Source organism: Takifugu rubripes, chromosome 13 (genome assembly GCF_901000725.2).
Source record: "Takifugu rubripes chromosome 13, fTakRub1.2, whole genome shotgun sequence".
Classification (NCBI taxonomy): Eukaryota; Metazoa; Chordata; class Actinopteri; order Tetraodontiformes; family Tetraodontidae; genus Takifugu; species Takifugu rubripes.
The window spans coordinates 14,236,570-14,261,571 of record NC_042297.1 but is presented as its reverse complement, the minus strand read 5'-3'; the positions used below and the strand labels follow the sequence as shown (position 1 = coordinate 14,261,571).

At 43.5% G+C, this 25,002-nt stretch overlaps 1 protein-coding gene and 1 long non-coding RNA gene across 4 annotated transcripts; one reads left to right on the top strand and one right to left on the bottom strand.

Moving 5' to 3' along the window:
• Positions 1-1,914: 1,914 nt before the first annotated feature.
• On the bottom strand, positions 1,915-24,175 carry glceb (glucuronic acid epimerase b). Of its 3 annotated transcripts, XM_029845657.1 has the most exons (7): positions 23,994-24,175; positions 21,976-22,188; positions 14,292-14,382; positions 9,845-10,365; positions 8,159-8,404; positions 4,979-5,271; positions 1,915-4,871 (listed from the first exon to the last, which is right to left on the bottom strand). In XM_029845657.1, exons 4-7 carry the CDS (start codon positions 10,350-10,352, stop codon positions 4,140-4,142), a joined length of 1,779 nt encoding a protein of 592 aa, XP_029701517.1. In that variant the 5' UTR covers positions 10,353-10,365; positions 14,292-14,382; positions 21,976-22,188; positions 23,994-24,175; the 3' UTR covers positions 1,915-4,139. The 3 variants fall into 3 exon arrangements, with proteins under 3 accessions (XP_029701517.1, XP_003969684.1, XP_029701518.1); XM_003969635.3 differs by lacking the exon at positions 21,976-22,188; XM_029845658.1 differs by lacking the exons at positions 21,976-22,188; positions 23,994-24,175 and adding an exon at positions 15,911-15,985.
• On the top strand, positions 21,294-22,213 carry LOC115251913 (uncharacterized). The gene is made up of 3 exons (XR_003890397.1): positions 21,294-21,315; positions 21,410-21,424; positions 22,093-22,213. It is a non-coding gene; the product is annotated as an uncharacterized lncRNA (long non-coding RNA).
• Positions 24,176-25,002: the final 827 nt, after the last annotated feature.

Below are 25,002 nucleotides of genomic sequence, written 5' to 3'. Positions count from 1 at the left end.
TAAAGTATGTGTATCAGATTTTATCAACTGTAGATGAGGAAAAAGGTTCCATTCAGGGTGCTAATGTATCCAATGTTGTTAAAGCCTACCCGACTTTAACATTAAACATTGCTTTTGATTCTGAAGTTCTGATACGCGCAGATGATTTTCTGTTAATACTCTGGTGGCTTCTATGAGTGATGGTGTTGTGTTTTGAATCCTTACTGGTGCCTTAAGGATGTTTTTGCTGGTGAAGTTGTCTCTCCCTGATACATTATTGGCAGCTGTTGAATCCAGAGGTGTTTCTTGTGACATTAATTCTTTTTCTGACCTAATAACTATTAACTCTGTCACTTTACATAATTCTTTGTGCTGATGTTTGAAGTTTTAAATGGGGTTTTCTTTAGAATTAAGGAAAACAACTTAAAATTTTGTTACCCTGTTCAGCCGAGTATATCCACCAGAGGGCGCTAAATGACAATTCTAAATCTTAAACCACCAAATGAGAGGCACAAACCCGAATAGCTCATAAACCTTTAGTTTTTCTCCATCATTTTCGTTAATTGAGAAGAAAATGGGGATGTATTTCGATCTGGTGACTATGATCTGACTGTTAGTAAGCTTAGTAAGTCTGGCAGAGAATGCAGCTTTACTGAACTGCTGGAGTTGGTTTGATGAGCAGTTCAGTTGTTTTTTTTCTCTAATTTAACTCAGCCCAAAGACCACACACAGGAGAGAACCTGTTAGTAGAACTCTGTGTAAATGTCAACACTGTTTAAAAACCATTCCTGGAGGTCAAAGTTAAATAAATCCACCAGAGGGACCACCCTGCTGGTACAAGTAAAGTTCATACCTGTCATAGTCACATGTAATCTACATGACCCCGTGACCTTTGGAAGCTAGCAGGGTAGCTCACTGATGAAAAAGAATATGTCTCAATAAAATGGAAACAAAGTCTTCTCTCAGTGGACACATTTGGCTCACTGCCCCTCGACTGCAGCTGGATCTTACCTGCTCCGTCAACATCCGTAAACAACGGTCTGCTGAGCAATAAAGCCAGTTCTGACCCTGCGGGAGGGGAGAGCTAAACCTCAGCGGCAATCTGGTGAGCAGACTGTCAAATTGAAGTCAATAAGAGCAGGAGGTTTGTATTGTCCTCCTCTGAGACTCCCACACAACATACAAAGAAATCCAATAATAGAGAGTTCAGCTTGGTGCTAATTTCATCAAGGGGTAAATGTATGGGCATCATAAAGTGTTTGGCCTCTAGAGCGCCGAGATCCGGCTCTAATGTCATCATAGTTGTCTCAAAGACATCTGAATGGCAGGGGGGCCGGGTTGGGGGCCTCGATCATCTTTGATCAGGTCGATGGGAGAGGGAGCCGCTGTCAGGAGGGACCAGGATGTCATTAACATCCAGGAGACGTGAGAAGTGACGGCTGTGAGGGAGAAATAATGGTCAGATTGTGTAAATGCCAGAAGGTAATGAAAAATGCAGGCAGTGGGCAGGAGACGCCGTTCTCTGATGTCTGTGCTGCTGGCCGGATAAGAATAACCTAATTAGGATAAATTATTGAACAGACTCACTTCTTATTTCCAGCTTTTCCACAGAGACAGCGTACAGGACAAACTGCGCATTTTGAAAGAGATTAAAAAAGAAAATGTAATCACAGGTTTGACAAAACTAATACGGCTCCTTAATTTTGGATGGTTTAAATTATGTTACCTATATAAATACACGGAATGACACGAGTTCCCTCCATGGTGCTGGATATTGGGGGGGGGCAAATGCCTGTTTCCCAGCAGCACTGCTGCACCAATACTTGCGACTCCCAACGCGTCCACTAGTCGTCGCCAGTGCGCACAGTGGAGATTTCTAAACAATTGCAGCTCAGCTTTAGCTGCACTGCAAAATAATTGAGACTGGACGAGCTCTTAATGAAAAAGATGCTTTTATTCATTTTCACACTTTTAAAAAGCACATTTTAAAGCACAAAGATTTCCTCTGTGTATAAACACCTCTCTTCCTTTAAAAAAAAAAATGCTAGCATCTGCACATTGTGCTTTGATTGCAAGGTCTATTCAACCACTCCGTTTCCTGTGGTGCCACAACCCCAGTAAACGTATTCCTTTATTGCATAAATCACATTTGACCCAGACGATGATCTTTTTATGGGACTGAACAAAACAAATGGACACAGTGAACAGTAATAGCAGCTTCCTCACTGAAGGTGTTGTACTTGGTGTGCCGTTGTGCTTTTCTTCTAACAAAACACTGCACATCTCCGCAAACACGCCCATCAAACAACGAATGTTGCCTTCAAAACGAGAGAGACCGGCAAAGCAGAATATGGGAATCAGTAGCGGACTGAACTATTCGCTGAGCTGCAAAGATCCTTTTGAGGATTAGCAGGTTTTGCTCTGCACGGATTCAGAAATGAGGCGTTCTCAAAGGCAGTTTTGTGTCTGATGGGAGTCAGTCTTTTTACAAATATACTCTGTACACAGAAGGAGGACTTTGGTATAAACAATAACAAAACCCGAGCTACATCACTTAAATTCTCTCTTTTTTTAAAGTTCAGAACAATTCATGGAGGAAAAAATGTTCTGTACTTAAACAGAAAATGTCAGCAAGTAAAACTTAAATTTATGCAAAATAGATGATATTTTAACATTCAGCCAGGGTGAATGAAATTTAAAAAGAAATGTAAAAAGCAAATTGTTTTAGCTTTAATCAGGGAAATGTTGCACTGCCAATACAAAACAATCTACAAAATGACTTTACATTTACCACTTTTCCTAAATTAGAAGCACAGAATTCTCACCCATTTAGATTTGCTCTCTGTCTTGATGCTATTGTGATCATTTCCAGCTTTGTGTGGAATCTTTGTGTCGGGGGGACCGTTTCCACAGAAAATCCGAAGATGACTTTCGCAGCTACGTTATGCTGACGGGCGACTGTACGATGTGCAGGATAAACAGCCCGTTACTAAACTAAACAGTATAGCTGGGCAGTGAAGGCCTGTTGGGAATAAAAGCCTTGTTTTTAATGTCAAGATTCACATCGACCTTCAACGTCACTGGTATTGTCTCATTTGCACGTAGCAGCCTGAGAGGTGTGAATATGACGCACATATATATCGCATTAATATCTCTGCCAGTGTCTCTTTGGAGTTTGAATCGGGACAAAACTAAATTGTTTCATTAAGTCGGCCTGACTTTATAATCCCTAATTACTAAACTCATTATCGAGGTTCAGCGAACATTATAGAACATTAATCAAACCTTTGAAAAAAAAGCAAACGCATCTACTCTCGACAGCGTCGCTGCTTCCAACGTCTGCAGCATCACGACTCGGGACAAGTTTGTCCTGACTTGATGGAACATTTGTGACAAAATGCAGCAAACGCCACACAAGCTGCATCGAAAAAAGAAAGAAAAAAAACCCAAAACCTTCATGAGGTATCACATAAACCAGCGATGCCGCTGCTTCAGCAAGAATATAGTTCATTATGATGAGTTATCAGGAATTTAAGAGGTGAGCAACTGAACGTGTCTGGAGAAATCAGCCAAACACAGTGGAATTATGGGTAGGAAGCAGAGGAGTGGGAGGGAAGAAGAGTTTGGGCTGTTTGTGTCAAAGAATTGATTCAAGTAGTTTTATATTAGGAATCTACCTGACACACAATCAAAGCTTAACTTTAACTGTTGGCTTGAGACAGTTTTGGAAGCATTGAACATTCCTGTAAAGTGATGAAAGCCAAAATAAAAAGTAGAGAGTGAAATTCTTGGCAACATCCTCCTCTATATAATTTATAAAATATTCCATTAATCCTCTTTGAATATAATTTAATAGTGTTGCTGAAATTTTAAAAAAATATAACTGGAGAGATACAACAACTGGATAGGAGAAATGTGGCCACGCTCTACCTTTAAACACACGCACTCTTCTAGAACGCTCAGTCTAGAACTAGCTCTGCACATAAATACAAACGCTAGCTCCTGGAGCACAACAGGAAGTGAGAGCTACAGTCGGCCTGGCAGATAGTACGGGACCTGCATCAGGACGGCCGAGCAGAGCCGCAGCTGAACAAATGAACCTCCACCCAGAAGAGATGATCTGAGCCAGCTCCCCGTCGCCCTCTCTGTGTGGCCTGGGTCTAGTTGTGCTTGGCCCGGACCCCTTTTAAGTAGGCTTTCCAGCGTTTCACCACATCCTTGAAGATGGGCGAGCTGTCTATGGATGCGAGGAGCTGAAGCTGGTTAATGTGCGTGGTGTGGTAGTCCCAGCGGGCCAGGTTGGGGGCGGTGCCCAGCATGAAGTGGCGCAGGTCGTAGATGCTCCCGGAGCCCGTGTCAAAGAGTGGCAGCATGGCCTTCAGAGAGTCCATGCCGCGGCTGAAGAGCTGCCTGGCCTCCCTGCCCAGCTTCTCCCCCGCCGTCTCAGTCAAGTCAAAGAGACCCAGCAGGGAGTAGATGAAGCCGTTGAGGACGAAGGAGCTCGGCGTAGTGGGGTACTCCTCGTACCAGTCGTGCTTGTTCATGAACACGGCTTTGACCCCATGCTGTGCTGAAGGCACCTTGTAGGGTCCAACTGCCTTGAGGGCAGCGTTGAGATAAGCCTGGTCTTTGGTGAGGAGGTAGGCTCTCACCAGGGTAGACATGGCCTGACCCTGAGCCATGGCCGAGTACCAGCCGGGCTCCAGAGCCCGAAAGCCTTCGCCCAGTTTTCTGGTGACCATGATGGGCCAACCGCCTCGATCGTCCTGGTTACGAAGCAGCCAGTCGCTGGCCGCAAAGAAGGCAGCCATGTGGGCAGTGGTGGAGATGGTGACATTGTCAACAAAGCCCCGCCCGTTCAGGACCAGTCGCACCACCCGCCGGGGCATGATCTGTGGACAGATCCAACAGGACAATTAATCAACCATCCCTCACTGTACTCATCATTTAAATTGTAATAAAGGTACGTTTAGGACCAGAAGGTTGGACTCTGACTGACCTTTGTGGCCTTCACAGCCTTGGTGTTGGACAGGCCGACGCCCTTCCTGAGGTCAGTGAGCAGGTCTCTGGTCAGAGTGCTCCAGGTGGTGCGTGAACCAATGCCATAGGTGATTTCCCGATCTTTGAAGGCAATAAGCTGTGTGCTGGTCACATAGTGTATGGTGAAGGGGGGGCCCTTCTCCGTGGTCTCCAGGACCACCGACACGCTGCCGTTGGAGGTGAACTTGATGTCCAAGCTGAGAATGAAGTCTTTTGAGTTACCCAGTTGGAGGGACACACCCTCTGAGGACTCTGTGGTGGAGGGGGGGGACAAGGGTGTGACATAGAGAGCAGGGTTAAAAAGGTGTGAGCGAGGCACTAATATTGCTCATAACTACCCCATTTAAGAGTCAGACAGGAAGAACCATGTGTTTTATTATTCTAGTGAAAGATTATTTCTGTAAGGAGCGACTGAGGAGACAGGAGACACATCACAAGCACATCCGTCCTACAAGCACCTACAATCCCAGGAAAAGACTAAAAGCCTAACCTCATTCCACGGATTTTAAGAACTTCTGAAAAGAGCTATTTTTAGCCACACCGACTTCCGCGCACATTCTTTGGCTGGTGCATTTCTGTGATGTCTTTATCCTCCAGTCCACACACAAAACACACCGTTTCAAAGAGAAATGACCAACAACCGAGCTGAAACAAAAGCCTTGCTGCTTATTAGCGAGCCTCTTTCATTCATGATGCTATGAGAGAAATCCTGAGATCCACAGACGGACGAGTGAGTCTGGCAGCTTGGATGAGTGAAGGACTTGTCTCCATCTTGGTGATCGTCGCTTGATCAGATGATGGAATGTGGCTATGCTGCTGCCTGCCTCTACAGCCACCAGCTGCTGTACACGGCTTTTTTTTTTTGTAAGAGACACTTACAGGATCAATTAGGAGTGAAAAATCCATGATAACTCAAGCCATCCATCCAAAAATAGTCCACATTAGCCGTGAGAATAGCTGGATGGTATCTTAATAACACAAACAAGTCAACAATCCTGTGGAAGTTGAGCGTCTTTGCCCTTTTTTCTGTCCTCCGAGCACTGCTTCCATAAAGGGTAGGAGTCAAGGAAAGGAGGTTAATGGGATGACGGATCCTTGAAGGCAGAAGGATGGAGAGAGTGAAAATAAATCAGGAGTGAAATGACAATTGCAAATCAGGGTGCTCTCACATGAGGAGTGGAGAAAGCGGAGGCAGATGAAGGCGTCTGAGACACAAAGGCAGTCGATGGGGAGGAAAATGAAGGAGAGAGCCAGTCTGGCAGGGGCCTCTGGATGGCTACAGCTCTTTAATGCACTCATAAATCCATTACTTAAGGCAAAGCAGAGAGTAAGTGGATTTGTACTCTGGCCTCTGTGATTACTGTGGCATCAATAAAGGATGGGCAGGGAGTATAGAGGAGATTTCACCTCCTCTGCTGCGCTCTGCTGTCTGGCTGTTCAGCAATATGGCAGAAAGGAGAGATCCACAGGGAAATACGTCAGCAGAAAGCCAACGCCCGTACACATCAAACACACTGAACGCGTGTGCCGGCCACAGACCCAGGTGACCAAAGGACTTGTGGTCCCTCAATGCCACCTATGAAGCTTTGAAACTACCACCACATGTGAAATATTTGTCATTTCAGCGATGAATCCCAGCTCGGCCCCTCCCCAGCTACCTACGGCTCTCCTCCCAGCTGGATGTGCCACAGGTGAGGGTTGGACTTGCAGCTGTTTTACTTGGACTTACCCCTGACAGCACAGCTCATGGAATTTCACATATTTGCCTGGGTAGACCATAATAAGCTTAGATCAGCCATGCCTTTTAATCTTACAACACTCTTGTAATCATCGATGTCCTTTAATCTAAATAAACTCTTTTAACCATTAAAGCATCGACCATTTGCCATTTAAAGTCTGATCTGCATTTAAAAACTATGTTCTGAACTGCACATGAAGGGATCTAGAAAATAAAGGTGTTATACGGCTGACAGCACGCAGATGGTGGATGGGGGGGGGGGTTATCAGGGGAGGGACGATTGAGCCACTCCTCAGAACTGTGGAGAGGCTGTTCAACACTGGTGCCCTAGATACAGTAGCAAGAACTGAACAGAAATTATAGGGGAAAGAAGGAAGGAGCGGAGGAAGGCAAAAGGACAAAATGGAGCAGAAAATGAACAACTGTATTTGCCGTCGCAGTAGGACGTGGAGAAGAGATGAGATGAGATTAATGTTGAGGAGGAGAACAAAAGGGCTGTGAAGACTGAAGAGCGCTGTAGGTGGGCTGAGGAGTAAAGATGGAAGCTGGGTGATGTCGAGGAAACAGAACTATGGTGGTGAGATGGGGCCAAATGAGAGCGGGAAGTGAAGGAACACATGAAAAAAGTTTGGAAAAGAGGAGAATTACACAAGAGAGGGAAGTCATAGATTCACCTTTAGCTCTGGGTTGGATCACTTCTGTTAACCTTCTCACAAAGTGAGCACTTACTGGTGTTAAGGATAAAATGGTGTTAAAACAATGTTCAGAAATGATGTCACAGTCTGATGTTATTGTGACGCGCTGACGGGTTGGGCCTCCGCTGGGCTCTGGCACATTTTTGCACACTTTGCTTATGAATACTTCAAGTTTGATACCAGACAAGAATCCCAATCATTCTCTTCAAAAACACTGATTTCCAACAACAGATGCAGAAAATTCCGGTCCACTTGCTTTGATTAAAGCAGACTTGCCGATGAGCCACCAGCAACATGCAAACAGTGATCGAATCAAGCAGCCTTGAGCATCATTAATCCTGCGACCAACAAACAGAATTAAGGTTAATTGACAAGTGCAGACAATGACCTCCCTCTTTCAAACACTGCTGTTCACGCTGTGCATATAAACCCGCTGGCTGGAGGCATTTCTGTCTGGTGCCATTTTCACGGAGCGTTTAGATGACGCAGACGACGGCTATTGAATCACAATCTCGGAGAGGAGCTCAGCCGGTGGACTGTGGAACGTGCGCAGTCTGACAGTAATCTGGCGGTGTATCCGTGACTCACTGCAGACAATCATCCAGTCCTGAGGGCGTAGCTGCGCGAGGAGCCTCCTGACAGTCACTTAACGGGAGATAAGCTTCATGCCCCGAAGCCATCTGGGCTCACAGGAAGTCTCACGTACCTTGAGCGTTGAACTGGCGCACGGAGGTAGCCCGGGACTTGTCATGGACACGGCTCAGACTGCAGCCTTTTGGCACACTCCAGGGGTGTGTGATGGCCCGGCTGTCTCGCTCCTCCGCCGTATCGTAGATCTCCACGTGGGGGGGGCGCTCGGTCAGGTTTTTGCTGTAATGGCTCAGGCCGTACTGGGCGATCTGGATGGCGTAGAAGTAGCCCTGAGGGCCCCACTGAGTGGAGAGAGGCACGCCTGGTTTAGAAGGGATGAGATAAGGATACATTTAAACCTCTGGTCAGCTGAGCGCTTTTACAACATGTTTGTTATTTAAGCTTCTTTTCTGTGTGGGACAGACAACAACTGACAATTTATGTAAACAGATGACATGAGGATGGATTAAATCTGGCCAATTTTTATTTATTTTGAGAAAAACAGCTTTCATATTAAGCCCAGCTTAGTTGGGAGGACTCATTGTAGAGAAATAGATTTATTGGGAAAATAAATTATTTTCCACACTGGAGCAATAATTTAAGCCGTTTAATTATTGAATGGCTTGATGCTGTGATGAGATGGTTTCCTTCCTGCTGTCTATAACAGTGCAGAGGGCTAGACAGCCTAACCACAAACCATCAGTCCAGTGAAGTGTTTCTGGTGACCAAGTGTGTGAAGAGTCAAAATCGTGTACAAGCCCTCTTCTCCCTGAGCTGTACTTGACCAAGTATGACTGAAATCTTTTAGACATTCTGCCATTCCCGACTTGTTCCTGCACATCTCCCGCGACAGCTTAAGTCAAATGACTGTCAAAAGCCAAACCTGTAACGCGGTGCTACTCACTGAATTACACCAACTAATCCACGTGAAATTGACTGCTAAGCTTCAAATACTTTCAGAACTTCCCCAAAGTTGAGTTCAAGCCTCTAGTCTTTAATCCAGAGGATTTCCAATAAATGACCGTGGGACTATGGCGAGCAATTAATGCTCAAATGCCACTGGAATAAGACGCAAGGTTTGACAACCCAGACAACCAGAGGAGAACCAAAGGACGTTTCTCTCCTCCCTCTTGACTGTGAACCAAGTCCCAAAGATCTCTCTTGAGTTTCTAACCCTCAACTACAGGGACAGGAGGCAAAGCAAAGTTACTCTATAAGATAAATATAATAAACATCTAAAAATGCTCTCAGAGGAAACCATTAAGATAATTTTAAAGAGTGAACAGCATAAGTGCTGCAGCTACTTTCATGGAAAAGGTCAATCACATTATTTAATGAATATTGCCAAGAGTACAGTTATAAAAGCCCTTCCAGAAGTAGCAGGGTGTCTTGGGAGAGAACTGCTCCCACGACCTTGTTAGGTCCAACAGTTCCTCAGACTGTGACAGGCCAATTAATGAATTGCTATATTCACTTATAAAAATATGCTAAACTGAAAAGAGCAGTATGCCTGTCTACATGGAGAGCTAAATTTAGGAGATCCTGGAGCTTAATTAATGGACGGTGAGGAGTGAGTGTGTGTCCAGGGGGAGACACATTATAGGCGATATTTTAACGTAGGAATGTTCTATTGAAAATGTAAAAGATGGAGAAAAAAATTGCTCTGTGATCTTCAAAGGCAGGAGGAGTATCTATGATCAAACCACTGATATTTGAGGACTGTTCCGTTATGAGAAAGTAGTTAAGCTAGAAAACATCTTACCTTCCACTCCACTGATACACTTGACCCGGTCCCGAACCTCCACATTGTAACCTTCAAACGACATGAAGACCCCATCGGGATGGTACGGCTCCCGCTGTGTGTAGACCTTAGAATAGCTGTGCTGGAACTCAAATCGGTCGTAGCCGTCATACTGTGCTACTTTGCCGTACACCTCGAAGTATTTTTCCATCCAGCCGAAGGGCATGTAGATCTCTCCTCCGGCCCGCCGGCATTTGATGCTGGCCTCGTCGTTGATCAGGCAGTCGATCTCTTCGAATTTGGAACCACCGACAACGGGTGGAGGCTCTGGAGGTTGTGGGGGGTGCTGCTGGCTGCTTATACTGGAGTCCCCCACCCTGGCGCTGGGAGCCACCAAGGCGGCATGAGGCAGGAACCTGAGGGAGGTGTCGCTGGAGCAACGGTTCCACAGCAACACAGTGATGAGCGTGAAGAGGGCGCAGATGATGATGAGGGTCTTGTAGTTCACCCGTGCAGCCAGACAACGCATGGTAGCGGCTCGCCTGTGCGACACAGAGCGAGGAATGAATGACTGAAACAGCAGCAGAATGGCCAACCTAACTGGAGACAGACAGTCTGGAGGAGGTGAACTTTTATTGAACCTTAATTACCATCAAATCAGTGCTGAGCGATGCACCATAGAGTTTGAATCTGCACCAACAACCGCTATAAGCTCACCCTGATTAGACCAATCAGCAATCAGCTGAGCCAATCACAGACGGACCCACCTGTTTGCATTTGTAAAGCCCGATTTCATTTCTTCAGCTGGTTTTCTGTGCAATATACCATAATGTATTGGTATTTATACTTAAAAGTATGCAACTATTGTTTCAGATGTAAACCTCTGCAGTGATAATGGAGGAATTAAATTTACCTGTATCTGATAGTGCCTTCTAAAAATAAGCCAAGTTCTGTGGTTTTAATTTTAAAACAGGAAAATTCTGCATGCAATGTCTTCATATCTCTTAGCACGAGTAATATCTGCCCTTTAACCGTGTAATAATAATAATAATAATAATAATAATAATAATAATAATAATAATAATAATAATAATAAAATTCCTTAGGACTGTAAACATCTGAAAATGCTCAGATTTGTTGGTGACCTCAACAACAAAAGGGGAAACTCTGACATTTTCAGCAAGAAATCAATATGCATGCATGAGGCTTGCTGCTCTGTTCTGAGTACAGCTCACTGCTCATACAAGTTACCATGGCTGCGATTACAGTTCAGGCCTGATGACAGGAGAGCAGAGAAAAACCATCACCCCTCCCAGCTTTCAATAGCTCCCGTAAAGCTAGAAGCTTTTTAAATGTCAACGCAATTACAGGATAAAAATTCCCAACAGAAGTGAGAATATTAGAGCTGCGCTATTGTTTGAGCAGCTTCCACCTAAAATCAAATACAACTTCATATTTTATGTTTTAGATATTTCGGAAGAGTGGCTGAGTTGACATGCATGTATCATAAACACTCCTTCCTTTGTCTCCAACACGCAACTTAATCATATCTGCAGGAGCGATTTTTAGATTTAAATGCTTACTTTCATTTTTTATTCAGCGGTGGACGGGGGAAAAAAGAGCACTGGTGCATCTCTGCAGATGATAAATTATTGCAACAAAAAAAAAAATCTATTGATGATATTTAGAAAAATGTCAGCCTGGCGCTGTGATGAACGATTGGACCAGCAGGAACTCTGACAATGCTGACAATGTGAGTCGTGGGCTCGAGGACTGCGGCCTGAAAGATAAGTAGGACCAGTCCTGTCAGGACACAACTATAAATAATTGGTCTTTTTTATCACGATCTCTTCCTGGAGTGGCACTCAGTCTCAGCGTGGAGAGGTTGTGCAGAACAGAGCTCATCCAATAGGGCTGCTACAGCGAGAAGCTTCATATACAGGTGACTCACTGGGAGACGGGCAGGTAACACAGGTGAGCACGATGCCAGGTGGACCCATGTCACACACATGGGTCCACCTGCTAGACAAATGAATCAAAGAGCGATGCGAATATTACCATATTTCAGGACGTGATACTGGACATTAAGTCTTTGTTGGGCGATATATGGGTTTTTCCTTATTGCATGCCGCAATGTCTTCAAAATGGTGCACACAGCCCCACTGGAAAGACCAACATTTTTAAATACAAATGAAACAAGAGGCAAACACCAAGCGATAGTGATGTGAGTGTGCAGAGAGCTGACTGATCAAACAGCAGAGCTGAACTATATTTCATTAAATTAAAAATGACAGCAGAGGAAGCTGCAACATTAAAATGAAGGATATGGCGAAACACTTCAGAAATTCCACCCATCAGGGCTGATATATCTTGTGAGGCTTCCAGAATACATCAAGTGTGTTTTTTTCAGAAGGATCTCGGTGAGGACACCATTTGAAGTAGTTGAAAATGGGAGGAACTGAAAGATTCTGGTGCAGATTAAACATTACAGTGTCAACATTGTCCCTTTGATTGGGCTCCCACTCATGTATAGACACTAACCTCAGATTTAATCCCATGGATACAAGCCCGGGGTGATGATCCATCTATCACAGATAACCACACAGACATGTGACTGGACCCAAGTGGAGAACCGGCCCCGTGAGCGCAACAAATAAAGCCCATTCCCATTTATTTCCTTCTTTAATTCAACCAGGTCAAAGTCTCCTTCAGGTTTGAGTGTCTCATTGGTTGATTATTCCAAGACAACAGTGAAAGACAAACAAATCCATCCCTTTAACTTGGTCTTAAAACATTAAAACAAACTAAACTTCACGCATCCTGAAGTTTACAGATTAGTTTGGGCTCCACTTGTGTTTGTTACACACATTCATGTGGATCGCTCTGTTCAAAGGCAGTGTTTCAGCCACTTAACTCCGTTTCTTCAAACTGCTTTTTTTATTAGCATGTGAAACCTTACAAAGCACCCTGATGCTGTTGGGTGCTCGACAAATGGGGAAAATCACACTATGGTGCGGCCCTGCATTGATTGTTTTTTCCGTTTTAAGGAAAGTGGCGTGGAGGCATCATTTTTTGTGCGCCGCCTGTGTAATGGGGCTCCTGATTACAAAACCACAGGGCCTCAACACAACCACAGCAAGCAGGGAGCCATGAATATACATGAGGCAGCAGTGCTCATTTTAGTAAAACTAGGTTCATACTTTCACCAGCGCTGTTGGATGCAGCCTTCCAGTTGCAAGTCTTTTTAAAATAGAGGGTAGAAGAGACAAACAGTCACATAATCTGCATACAATTAGTTTTTAGAAAGGAGAAACTTCTTGATTTGACTGTTGAATAAAAGAAAAGTCATTAACACACATCGACACAAGCTAGAATAGGATCATGAGCAACAGTGCGATTGGTGTGGACACAGAGCTTACAGTATTTATGAGGACAACAGTGTTCCAGAGACAAACCAGTCTGAGCCTTAAGTGGCCGGTACCGAGGAGATCGACAGATGTTAGTTTTTATAGACTTGTTGGGGCGACCAGTGGTGCTTCATGACGAAAGATGTGTGCAAAATGTCATCGGCCTCCATCTCAGCCAGCAGCCAAATTGGATTGTAATAGCCGAGTTTCAACCCATAGAGGGCAGTCAGTCTGAGGTTTTAATACAAAATATGCCAAAATGAAACACTTTGACTCAAATGTCAAGAGCGGGACCAGAATCCATCGACAGCACTACTTCATACATTTGTCTTCAGCCAAAGAAAGTGTTACTGAGGAGTAGTTACACTTTAAAACAGCTCTGTCAAGGGTGCAACTTAGATTCCAGCTTTTAGTGGAGACTTATCTGTTGTCCTTTAGTGCATTTGTGCTACATTTGTGCTACATTTGTGCTACTGCTGCCTGATATAGCTTTGTTTAGAGACAACTGCGAGGTGAGTAAACTGCTTTGAATTTAATGTGCCTCTGTGTTTTATCTCTGGTAGGAGGATTAGGCAGGCCATTACTGCAAGCTTATAACTGAGCCCTACTGAGGGATTAGGCAAACTCCTAATCAAACGGAGGGGACGGAGGAGAAATTATATAAAAAGGTCATTAATGCATCCTTGGACAGGCAGGTCACCCAGGCTGCTTGTTCTACAAATCACAGAAACAAATGTGGACTTCGGGTAAATGGCTGGAGTTCACAAAAAAGGCTTAATTCTAAGAGGAACTAAAGATTTAAGGGCTTAAAATAAATCAGGCTGTAGGGGAATTATTGCACAGCGTCTGGGAGTACAACTAGAACAATCATGATTGTGTCAACGCTACTAGGTTAACAATCACCCCGGTTAAAAAAAAAAAAATCACATGACCTGCAGCACAAACAAATGGCACAAGAATGGACAAGTTCTGAGGTTTTTCTATTACTATTACTACTATTTAGAAACTCAGAGACAAGCACATAAATGTTTGTTCTTGCTGTGGGCTGTGAGCATACTTGCCTCTAATCCATTCACACACAGACTGAGATCAAGAACGTCATCCTGTTGACATTCAGGAGTCTTCTGGATCCTTGTGCAGTTTCCTCAGCACCTACAGACGACAGAAGACAGATAAAAGAGTCTATTATTGTTGCCAATTTGCATACTAAACATAATTTTAGGACTCATTTGGGATATCTGACGTACGCAGATACAAACAGACAACATATAGCGGGGCATGAATGGACAAATTTGTAAATAAATTACCATTTCCACAAATCTGTACTGGTCATTTCAGGACCTAAACTCCAGGATCAGTCGAAAGACTCGTCACTTTTATGCAACAACAACAACAACAGCAGCAACAAAGCTAACAAGCAACATACAAACATTCCATATCTTCTGTGCTGCCATTAGCTTAGCATATTCTGTAACTTATCTGTAACACAATAACAACTGGATCAACTTCCAACCACAGTAGTAATAAGTCACACATGCACAGTTTAAGAACGTCATCAACAGTGAACAAATTGTCAGTGACCTCAACATTAATGTTGTGTACATTAGGACAAAGAGAAAGGCACATTTGCAAATGCTAGTGTGATTAATTTATAGGCTTTTTGGACGGTGGAGACATTAACGGACGACCAATCAATGAGTGCAAATTTGCAGCGTGACACTGATACGTTTCTCTGTAATTAATCTCACCAATGCATTTCAGGTCCCCACTGAAACAGGCCATTAAACAAAGGAAAGTGCTAAACTGTCACACCCAGGAGAAGATATTGATCTTTCTTATGAAATGTGCTTATTGACAGAGCACTTAAATTAGATATTGGAGGAATAAAACCAGCTGGGCTCCCTCTGACGCTGCATGGTCCGCAGCAGTTTTACACTCCTTGAAGGAGATGGAATGAGATGAGCTGCAGTGCGCTGGAGGATGGGAATGTATGACAATAAACAGCAATATAATTAAAGGAACACATTCAATGAGTGAATGCATCATTCTGACACTGTAATTACAGTCAAATAAATACACAGGCTGGGAATTCTCCAGCATTTCCTCTCTCTAACACAGGTTGATTACAAGAGCATTACAGCAAGGAACTGGTGCCATGTTAGTGCCCAGGTGATCAAATCCATCTTAATTCAATATTTAGACACCGCATGCACACTGGTACAAATCACGAAATAAGATCCGGCCCCAGTTTGCAGGCCCCTCTCGGAGGAAGGAATGCACCTCAAGATTTAGTTTCATCTTTTAATCATGCACCATTTCTGTACAAGCAGGAAGTTTTGTGCAGCTCTTTGTTGGGCCTGTAGAGTGACTTGGCTTCCATATATCTGGACCATCCATCTCTCTGTCCTTTAACAATTTATACCCCAACATTAGCTATAATAGTCAAGATAGTTGGAGGCAGGAGCCTGATGCCACAGAAAAATACACCCTGTGTGAGTCTAGATGCCCTGCCTGCATCTGAAAGGTGGCCAGCAGGTGGGTAAAGGAGGACGAAATGTCAGCGGGCGATCAATACACCCTGGCTCCTCCGCCATCGTACTGAGGCTTGTGCAGCACACCTGCTGCAGACAGACGACGACAAGAAAATGCGAGTTAAAGAAAGGGTGGGGCCTTTCATTACCCTCCTGCAGTATCTTCTGCACCATCCCTGCTGTTCCTCCGGCTGCATTTCCCTCCAGACATCAGCGCTCTCTGAACATCTGGACGCTGCTGTGGTTTCATTTGAAGACGCCTCTAAGCAGCCGACATCAAGTTATTTAATCAGTGGTAATGGCAGATGCTATTGTGGTGGCATTTTAACTTTAAAATTAAGCCTTTTCTTTGCTTTGCTGCAAAATAGATTTTTTTAATAGCCATTCCTAAATTTGCATTGGTGCCCAGCTGTAAACAGAGACGGGTCTGGTTGATTAGATGTTGTCGGTTCTGGACTCATTTAACCAGAAACAAAGCTGTATGCATTATTTTTTAAATCTAGAAGTAGCTTCTAATTTATATAATTGAACATTCTATATGAATGAACATGAGCTGTGCACGCCGTCCCACTGCGCCGACTCCATTTTTACAGCCTTCACATTTTGTTCCATTTAATTGACCTTTCTTGAGCAGAAGGTTGACACCTTGCATATGAATCACGCAGGCCAAGTTTATGGCTCTCTCCTGAGAACATTAGACCGAAGATATTTCCTTGCCTGACAGAGAACAATGTTGAGTCATTCGCTATTTTAGCCGCTCCTCATTTGCTGCCTTTCCTGACACAAGCAGTCATTCATCAGTACTTGTGGTTTGGAGAGAGAGCGTTGAAGACCCATCTGCTGGGCATTCGTAATACGCCCGTTTTCTCTGAGGAGTCCGAGCGCGGCCAAACGCTGATTATCACACCGCTCGCAGCGTCCTGGTGGCAGCCATCACTGACCATCTGAGGCCCGAGAACTGTTCGCATGCAAAGAGAAGAGCTGGTTTAATTGAGATTTCTACTTGCAAAATGACATAATTAAATGTGATCCTTCTGATTAGAGAGGAAATGAAGTGAACAGCTGCTTATTCGTACACAAACAGGCAGAGTGGAGACATTTAGAAGGATGTTTTCAGATTCCTTTTCTTTAATCTATGAATTACCTGTGTTTAATAGGTGGAGGAGAACATTTAAGTGCCTTCTACTTGCACAAGGGAGCAAACATTATTTGCAAGCTTTGATTAACCAGCTCAGCTTCTATTAATAAGATTTTTTTTTTTTGTAAATTTTGTTGCAATTCTCTCGACACAACCATCTCAAATAAAACCCGACCTCTTTAACACAAGTGTGGTGCACTGGCTCATGAACCACAGCCCCCATGCCAACCTCGTCCAAGACTCGAAACATTCGAGCAAGTTTCACGCTGGATTACAGGGACAAAGAGGGTCTCAATGGTCCGGCATCCTGTGCTGAAAGATGTGTTGTGGCTGTCACAAGTGTTCAGCATTATACACAGTAAATTCTGATGTTATTTAGTGGTGATTTGCATACATTTAGGCGCTCTGTCACTTCATTTTGTGCCTGTGAATAATGTGGGTTTGTTGCACCAGTTTACACCCAGACAGGCTGCAGCTGTTCACCCACTCTTCGCCCTCTTACACATGCAGAGACGATTTTTCATGTATTTAAAAAGTCACAGAGGGGTATTTATAACACTTCTCATCTGTCCAAGTTATTTATACATTAAATAGACATTTATTTCAGGTTGTGTGCTGCATTCAGGCAGTGGATGAACAGTTGAAGGCTAAAGCAACAAGCACCAACCGGCTGCAGGCTCTTGGGAGCCAGCCAGTATGCAAAACCAGTTGAAAACAGAAGAAAACTTAAAAACTCAAGTGTCTCAGAGAGCCGCTCCTGCTTTATGCGCCCAACTCCAAATTGGAGAAAAAAAGGATGAGAGGATTAGACTTGGAGTAGGAGGCAGAAAAGACAAGCTTGCAGGAGGAAGCCAAGATGAAAGTAAATAAAGAGTTTGGAAGTTTTCAGAAGCCGAGTAGATACCCTCGGTGCCTGTCAAGACCCTGCGGCGCTCGCCGCGGAGCACTCCGCCTTTAGCTTTGCAGGCAAAGGGCAGCGATTAAAAAAACTATAACATCATACTCCAGCAATGAGTCACAGATGGTGGGAAGAAATATAAACACACGACCTCAAGTAAACCACTTAATGAAGCAATGAGCTCTGCCCGAACCGTGAGAAAGCAAAGAGGAAAAACTGTAAATCTGCAATCGCTGCGATTGTGTCAACAACCTTTGCTTGATCCACCACTAACTCTGGCAGGAAAAGCAGCTCATTTAAATTTCGGGACCAAATAGATGCAATATTTCCACCCAAACTGCAGGTTGTTCTCTTGCGTAACTGCTTCATCTGTCTGTTAGTATCCGTTTCCATCTGTTTCACTGGGTGTAATGAACTGTAACCTCCGGGGACTGCAGCTTGCAGAAAGAACACAAACTACTTTGAAGGAATTACATTCTTTTAATGTTGGAATTTTTGAAATGAGGAGCAAACCAGAGCGATTTCCAGATGAACACCACCCAGGCAGCCCTACCTACTGCGCAAGAATCCATAATTCATCTGAGGAGGGAAGGAAGCTCTGGCTGACAAAGTGCGAAGAGGCAACTGACACATGTGTGCGTCCTTTAGCATCTGTGCATCTGAGAAACAACTTTGAACTTTTTGGTAGCACCGGCACCTCAGTGTGAGCGGTGTAAAAGCACAGGGCTGCACCCCAGCTGTCTTTTATATGAAGGCAAGGCTTGCATCTTCAGAACCTTGTTATTTCTCTGAAAAGGCCACCGACTGGATTAGAATATTAAGCAGCTCTTGCCATCGGAAATCAAAAGGACTTTGGAAGAGAGTGGGAAGCTTCAAAAAGACTTTGATGGTATATATCGCTCCATCTCCAGCAGATATGATGGAATGAAGGAATAGAAAGACTGGAACAAAGAGCTTCTGAGAGTGGAAGGGTGACAGGGGTTATTCTTCTCTGGATTCTGCATAGCATTGTTTCACAATCGCAACAGTCTCGCTCTTAAAATGTCAGGACTTCTGACTGAAAACACTAAAGGTGGGCGAGAAGCCAGATTTCAGCCCCATTTAAGGTGGGACTGACATTATCAGGCCTTGTTCTGTGTAAAGCTACGAAATACAGAGTAGCAGTTCATCATGATTTGAAGAACTAGCAAAGCTAAAGGCCGATAGGATACCGTTAATCAAAAAATAGAGCGATCAAAACATCTGTGCACCAAACATCTGGTCCAGATGGAACACGCGGTTATCAGTGTAGCCCTGATGACATCTACAGTCAAACTGGGACACTGTTGCAGGTCTTTGCTGCAGATACAATGAGCGATCTGGGCGTTTAAAAAAGAGAAAAGACTGGGGAAAACATGTTGGGGAAGTGGGGCATCAAAATGTTTCGGCTCATTCATCTCCAAGTGCAGAGCAAAAGCAAGACACCCAGTTCTGTCCTATTTGCAGCCATGAGGAATCCAACCCACATTTACAGTATTAATAAGTAAAGTAGGAGGAAATCTGCTCAGCTGCAGGAAAATTATTAAAGACTGTGTTTCTGCCAAAACACGGTAAATAAAACTTCCCAAAAACTTTTACAATTTCAGCATTTATTAATTCATGGGCTTTTTTTTTTTTTTTTTAAATTGTTTTTCCCAAACATAATGCTTGCATGAGTGTTAGAGAAACTGTTGATTTAATAGGAAACCTCCTGTTTGCAGAAATGCCAGAGATGAAAGTTGGCCTGTTGCAATAGATCCTCCCTTTGTCACAGGAATAAATAAGCCGTTGACCTTCAGTGCTGCTTCTACCTTGTCCCTACAGACAAAAGAAAGAAAACCTCTGATTTTCATGTTTAACTTGACAAATAAAACTAAGGATCTTAAAATTCAAAGCACATAAAATGACAGCCTTGGATGGTTGAGCATAGGAATCTACCAGAAAGGTCGAGTCTGGAGGTCAATCATCCACACGGTTGAACATGTCTGGCATGGAAAGATTTATGGGTTTGTGGTCTAAGAACATGAAGATTCCATTGAGTGGAGGCTCTAAGTGTTCCCTAGGTGTTCCCTAATCATGCTGTTACAGACTCTGGCACCAATCATGACCTTGATTAGGAATAAGTGTTTTTTTTAAATTAAAAATTGATGCATTGATTATTGAGAAGGACTGCAAAGTCAGCCTGTAAGACACACGGCCCACTGCAGTAAACACCGCCACAGATCCGGCTTCACTTTTGTTCTGAGCCACAACAAATAGGTTCAAATCTACAACCTAATATGTTGCATAGCCGCTATTAGCTGCAACCAAGAAAAGCCCGATCATTATTTCTTATAAACAACCACAACAGCATTAACAACAACGGCAACAACGCAGCCGATTGCATTTCATCTGCATTCATTCTCCCAAATCAGCCGGGCTTCCTCTGGCGGCAGACTCCTCTCCTCATTAGACCGATAAAACTGGCTGGAGATGTGACATTGAGATAGTCAAGGTCCATCAAATTTGTCAGCGGTAAAAGAGCTGTCAAAGATGAGCTGAATGGTGATGTACTGCTCAAGCATGCGAGCGGCTCCGCAGTGATGTGCAGAGGAGAGGAGGAGAAATCCATCTACTTTGGCCGTGCAGCAAAGATGCATTCAGAGTGTCAGATGTGGACAAAAGCAGCTTTTACACCGCCAACATTACACACACCTACAGAAACATTCACAAATGTGAAATACCGTCATTAATAATCACCTCACCTCCTGATTTAATCCTATTGGAACGCTGAATTTAAAGACATTCTTGCTGTTTGCATTATTTTAAATCGGGTAAAAATACTGTGTCATAGTGTCCTTGTATATTTTAAAGACTGGGACACCATCTCTGACAGTTCCACTTACAGAAAACAAGGTGAACTCTGAGGAACATGATGAAATAAATTATTTTAATGGCTAAAATGTGAGTGTTTCAAAGCCCATAAGAAAATAAATTGCTTAAAAATTTGGTTCGTTTTGCCTTTTGGTGCATCTTATCACGGTGGTTGGTCCCTGTGGGTAATTCAGAAAGAGCTTTGGAGAAAGGCTGATGATGCAGAAGCACCAGAAGCAGCAAAACACTCCTATCCCTCCCATATTAATATGTCCAACCAATCCAATAAACTCCTAACGGGTCTCCGGGGCCAAGGTTAAACCTTGTACCACAATGAAGGTAATCTTCATTTGCAAGCCTAATCAAGTGTCAGCGGCACAGCAAAGGAGGGTCGCGGACAGCTAATTTTGTCCAGGATAGGTGTCAGAGCTTCAGACTCCCCCAGTTTGCTAACGTCAGACGATGTTTAGTTGAAAATACTCTTAAGGAAATTAACCACGAGTATCCACAGATGGCTGTGAGGTTAACCTTGTGCAGCTCATGAAAACCTGTTAAACCGGTTAACCGTGTCTTTAAAAAGGAGAGAAGCAGCAACATATAATACAGAACTCGACTCTCAACGGAAGGCAGTGGATTTGTACACTCAAGTGAGACGTTTCGTTCTTGAAAATCATTCTATTGCAAACAGACTTGGAAGTTTAATACGTTCTTGTTTCTCTTCTACTTCACCGTTTCCTGAAGACACCATTCAATCAGGTTCATTTCTGTTTTATTTTACATTAAAACATTGACTTTTGATGTGTTCACCACATCTAAAGCCACAGTTACACATGAACTAAAAGACCAACATAGATAAGGGGGGGGGGGGGGACTAATTCAACTCCAAACAAGACAGCACAAACACAAACAACCAAGGACAGAGAGGACAGCAATTAGTTACTAAACAGAATATCAGACAAGTCCAGATGCCGAACTGTCTCAGGAGGCACAGCAGTTTTATCAATGGGTGGATTTAGAACTGCATTTCAAGTTAGCGTCGAGATAAACCTCTTCAAAAAGCTCAGCTGCAGTTAAAGGTGCAAGTAGCATCAAGAGGCCCCTCGCCCTTCTCCAAATCTCTTGTTTCTACTCTGCCCTGTTGTTTTTTTAATGAAACACTAAACACACTTCCTGTGGTGCCCTTACAAACCTCTGGAAATCCTGTTTGGGCTTAACAGCTCATGTTGCCAGCTACATGCACAGTATGTCTGATAGGATCGGTTCCTTTAAAGCCAAAAGAAGGATAAGTTGGCCGTGTTGGCTCGCACCTTCTGACTGAACCGGGGGCAGCTGGTGCCGAGCACAGAATGGGCTGGAGGAAGGTGCCTGGGGTGGGGTCACGGCTCCAAAGCACACACACGAGCAGCCTGTTTGTTGTCTTCCAGGAAGGCTGTGGGTGGCTGCACTGACATGGTCACAGGGCAAGAGTTCAGAGCAGCAGCAACCACGGAGAATGCTGCTCCACGATGTGGTCAAACCACCTGATTTTCAACAACAAGTTGTGTGGAAAAGCAAGAAAACAAACAGCATTAGTTTTACATTTCACAGCATTACTGTGAAATGTAAAACTAGGTGATCATTGTAAACTGACACAGATAATCTACTTATTTATTTTTTAGGTGATATCATTGATAGCACCTTTAACCATGTAAACAATGAGGACAATGGTATGTATTTAATCTGGTTTATCTCTGACGGTTGATACAATGTAAAATGTGTAAATCCATAAAGATTTTACACTCAGTGCAGTCTAACGTCCGTCAGTTACACCTCCAAAATGTGAGCGTCCTGATTCTTTCCCATCCTGTCCAATATAGGAAGAAGTGCTTGACACCAGCTTCACCTCACTGCTTTTCTGGTTCACAGGCACTGAATGAAACCAGACATTCCCCACGGCAGGTTTCAGAGACGCTCGCCAGATTGGCTTCCAGAGTTCAACACTAGCTGCCAAAAATGGAGAGCGGAGTTGTCTTTTTATCAAAGATTAAAACTTTAGCAACAACCTTGGACTAATTGCAACCCAGAACGATCAGTTACCAGGTCACTGAGAATAAGAAATATTGGGTGGAGCCACACACACACACACACACGCACACGCACACACACACACACACACACATTGATGAAAATATCTTTTCATGCTTTAGTCCACTGGCTCCTAAGCACAAAGTGAAGAATGTAAAGAATTTGGAAGAATTTGGCAACCGGATACTTACTAATAAAACCATGGTGTTCTTTAAAATGTAAAATCATAGCTGAGACAAAGTGAGCAGTGCTTGTCATCATTACCGGCCTGCCAGTGAAGATGTATTCAATTGCTTTCACAAAAACGCTAAATTGATGAAGATCATGTCAGTGACATTACTGGTCCTTCAGTCTCAACCATACAGTGGTCATGGTGACGGCTGGGCCAGTTACTGAATCTGTGCAAAGACAACCAGCCGAACATCTGGAAAGGAAGGGAGGAAGCTGATCAGATGAAGCATAGAGCTCTGCCAAATTAACGAGCGTTACCCATCACAAATGTCTAAAACCTAAACCCTAGAATGCACAAATATTTGGAGCGTCCTAACGAGGAAGTTTCAGGAGAAATATCACTAAAGGAGAAAATATCACTAAAATTATAGTCTGGATCGCTACCGGTTACACCGTTCTTCCAAAGGTTATTGGTTCATAGTGAAATGGAAAGCAGTTCCTGTTACTCTAGAAACGCTGCCCTGAAATATCGGTGAAGTCTGCCACAATTATCTAACTATAAAAATAGCGATTTCAGCTTTAAATGTCAATGTAATTACGCTGGGCAGCAGCAGTCAAAGGCTGGTCGCTCACCAGAACTAAAGTTTGTCATTGAATAGTTTAAAAAAAGAAGAAGAAGAAGAAAGGGAAAACTTTGGCTTCCTCTTTTGCAGCCACCTCATCACAACATAGCCTCTTGATGAGGACAAGGTTTGCAGATCGGATCCTCTCCAGCTAAGCTAGTGAGCCAGCAAGTGCTACTTTCCACTAAACAGATGTATCGTTAGCATACTAGCTAACAGGGGTGTGCATTCCAGACACAAAGTCAACAGTGAGCTTGAAAGTTCCCGCATTCCTCCTCCCCTTCCTTCAACAAAATTGCTCAAACTCAAGCTTAGAGCAAATATTTCTCACTGGGGACAAAGAGTGTGGCGAGGGTGAAGCGTGGCAGAAGAGGGCAGCAAGGTTTAAATGTTGTGAAACTGTGGAGAAATATCTGCTAGCACTGCTTATGAATGTGTGGAGAGAAGGAGCCAACAAGCAACCTTACCTGCACGATAAAACGGTGTCCACCGGAGCTGAACCGACGGTGTCGTCTGCAACAGTTCTGTCGGGTTTGTGGGCAGTTTCAAACAGCCCTGTTTTGTTTCAGGCGGAATTACGGCTCAACCGAAGGCACCAAGCTGACAGCGCTGCCTCCCAACAGCGACTGAACACACTTTAATGCTGCCTCTCGCTGAGAGGGAGCTGGAGTATCGCGAGAGAGAACGAGATCACGGGAACACCTGCGGTCCAATCAAATCGGTGGCCAGAATCCAAGCGGTTGTTGTCAAAATAAGATGAAATAAAATGAAATGCCTATACAGTAATTTAAAATTACCTAAAAATAATGTTTAAAATAACAATTTCCTTAAAATAATCGCACAGCTATTGGACAAAGCGAGGGCTTATAATAACAATATTGAGCTCTTTCTTTTGTTGCAAGTTATATTATTAAAAAGAACAAAAACAAAAACCTGTCTGACTATATAAATTTTTTTTTTTTTTTTTTTTTAAATCATTCAGTAGTTAATGGCTTGTATGAGACCTACATTTTCCCCGCTGAAAACTTGTCTGGGGTTATTGTGAATGATTAAGGCAGACAGCGCTGGACTCATTTGAGGGGGAATAATGAGAAATAAGTGCAATTGTTGCTTTCCTTGGGCTCATAGGTTCTATTTAGGCTATGAATTAAACAAATGAGCCTACCCTTTTCTTTAGTATTCAACCCGATGCCTTTTCTGATATACAACATTAAAAAAGAGCATTGAGGAAAAAATGACAACACAATAGGGAGACACATCTGGTGTACAAAACATCCACAATACAGGAGAGTCTGTTGTATGTCAGACTTTCACTGTTACTTGACTGATGTTATGTTATACATAATGTCTGCATACAAAATGATCTAAGTGTACTTGACATTTCCAAGAAACACATGCTAGTAATGAGGTACCATATTCCAGTTTGAATGTTTTGACTAGAAATAATGAGCAGAGGCAGATTTAATGAGCTCCAGA

Bases quoted from the DNA above. Each gene is read 5' to 3' on its own strand.
- glceb (XM_029845657.1), bottom strand. From the start codon at position 10,352: ATGCGTTGTCTGGCTGCACGGGTGAACTACAAGACCCTCATCATCATC. The intron at 8,405-9,844 runs GTAAGATGTTTT...CTTCTAAACCAG, and splicing joins GTGTATCAGTGGAGTGGAAG to GCGTGCCTCTCTCCACTCAG. The intron at 4,872-4,978 runs GTCAGTCAGAGT...ATCTGTCCACAG, and splicing joins AGGCTGTGAAGGCCACAAAG to ATCATGCCCCGGCGGGTGGT.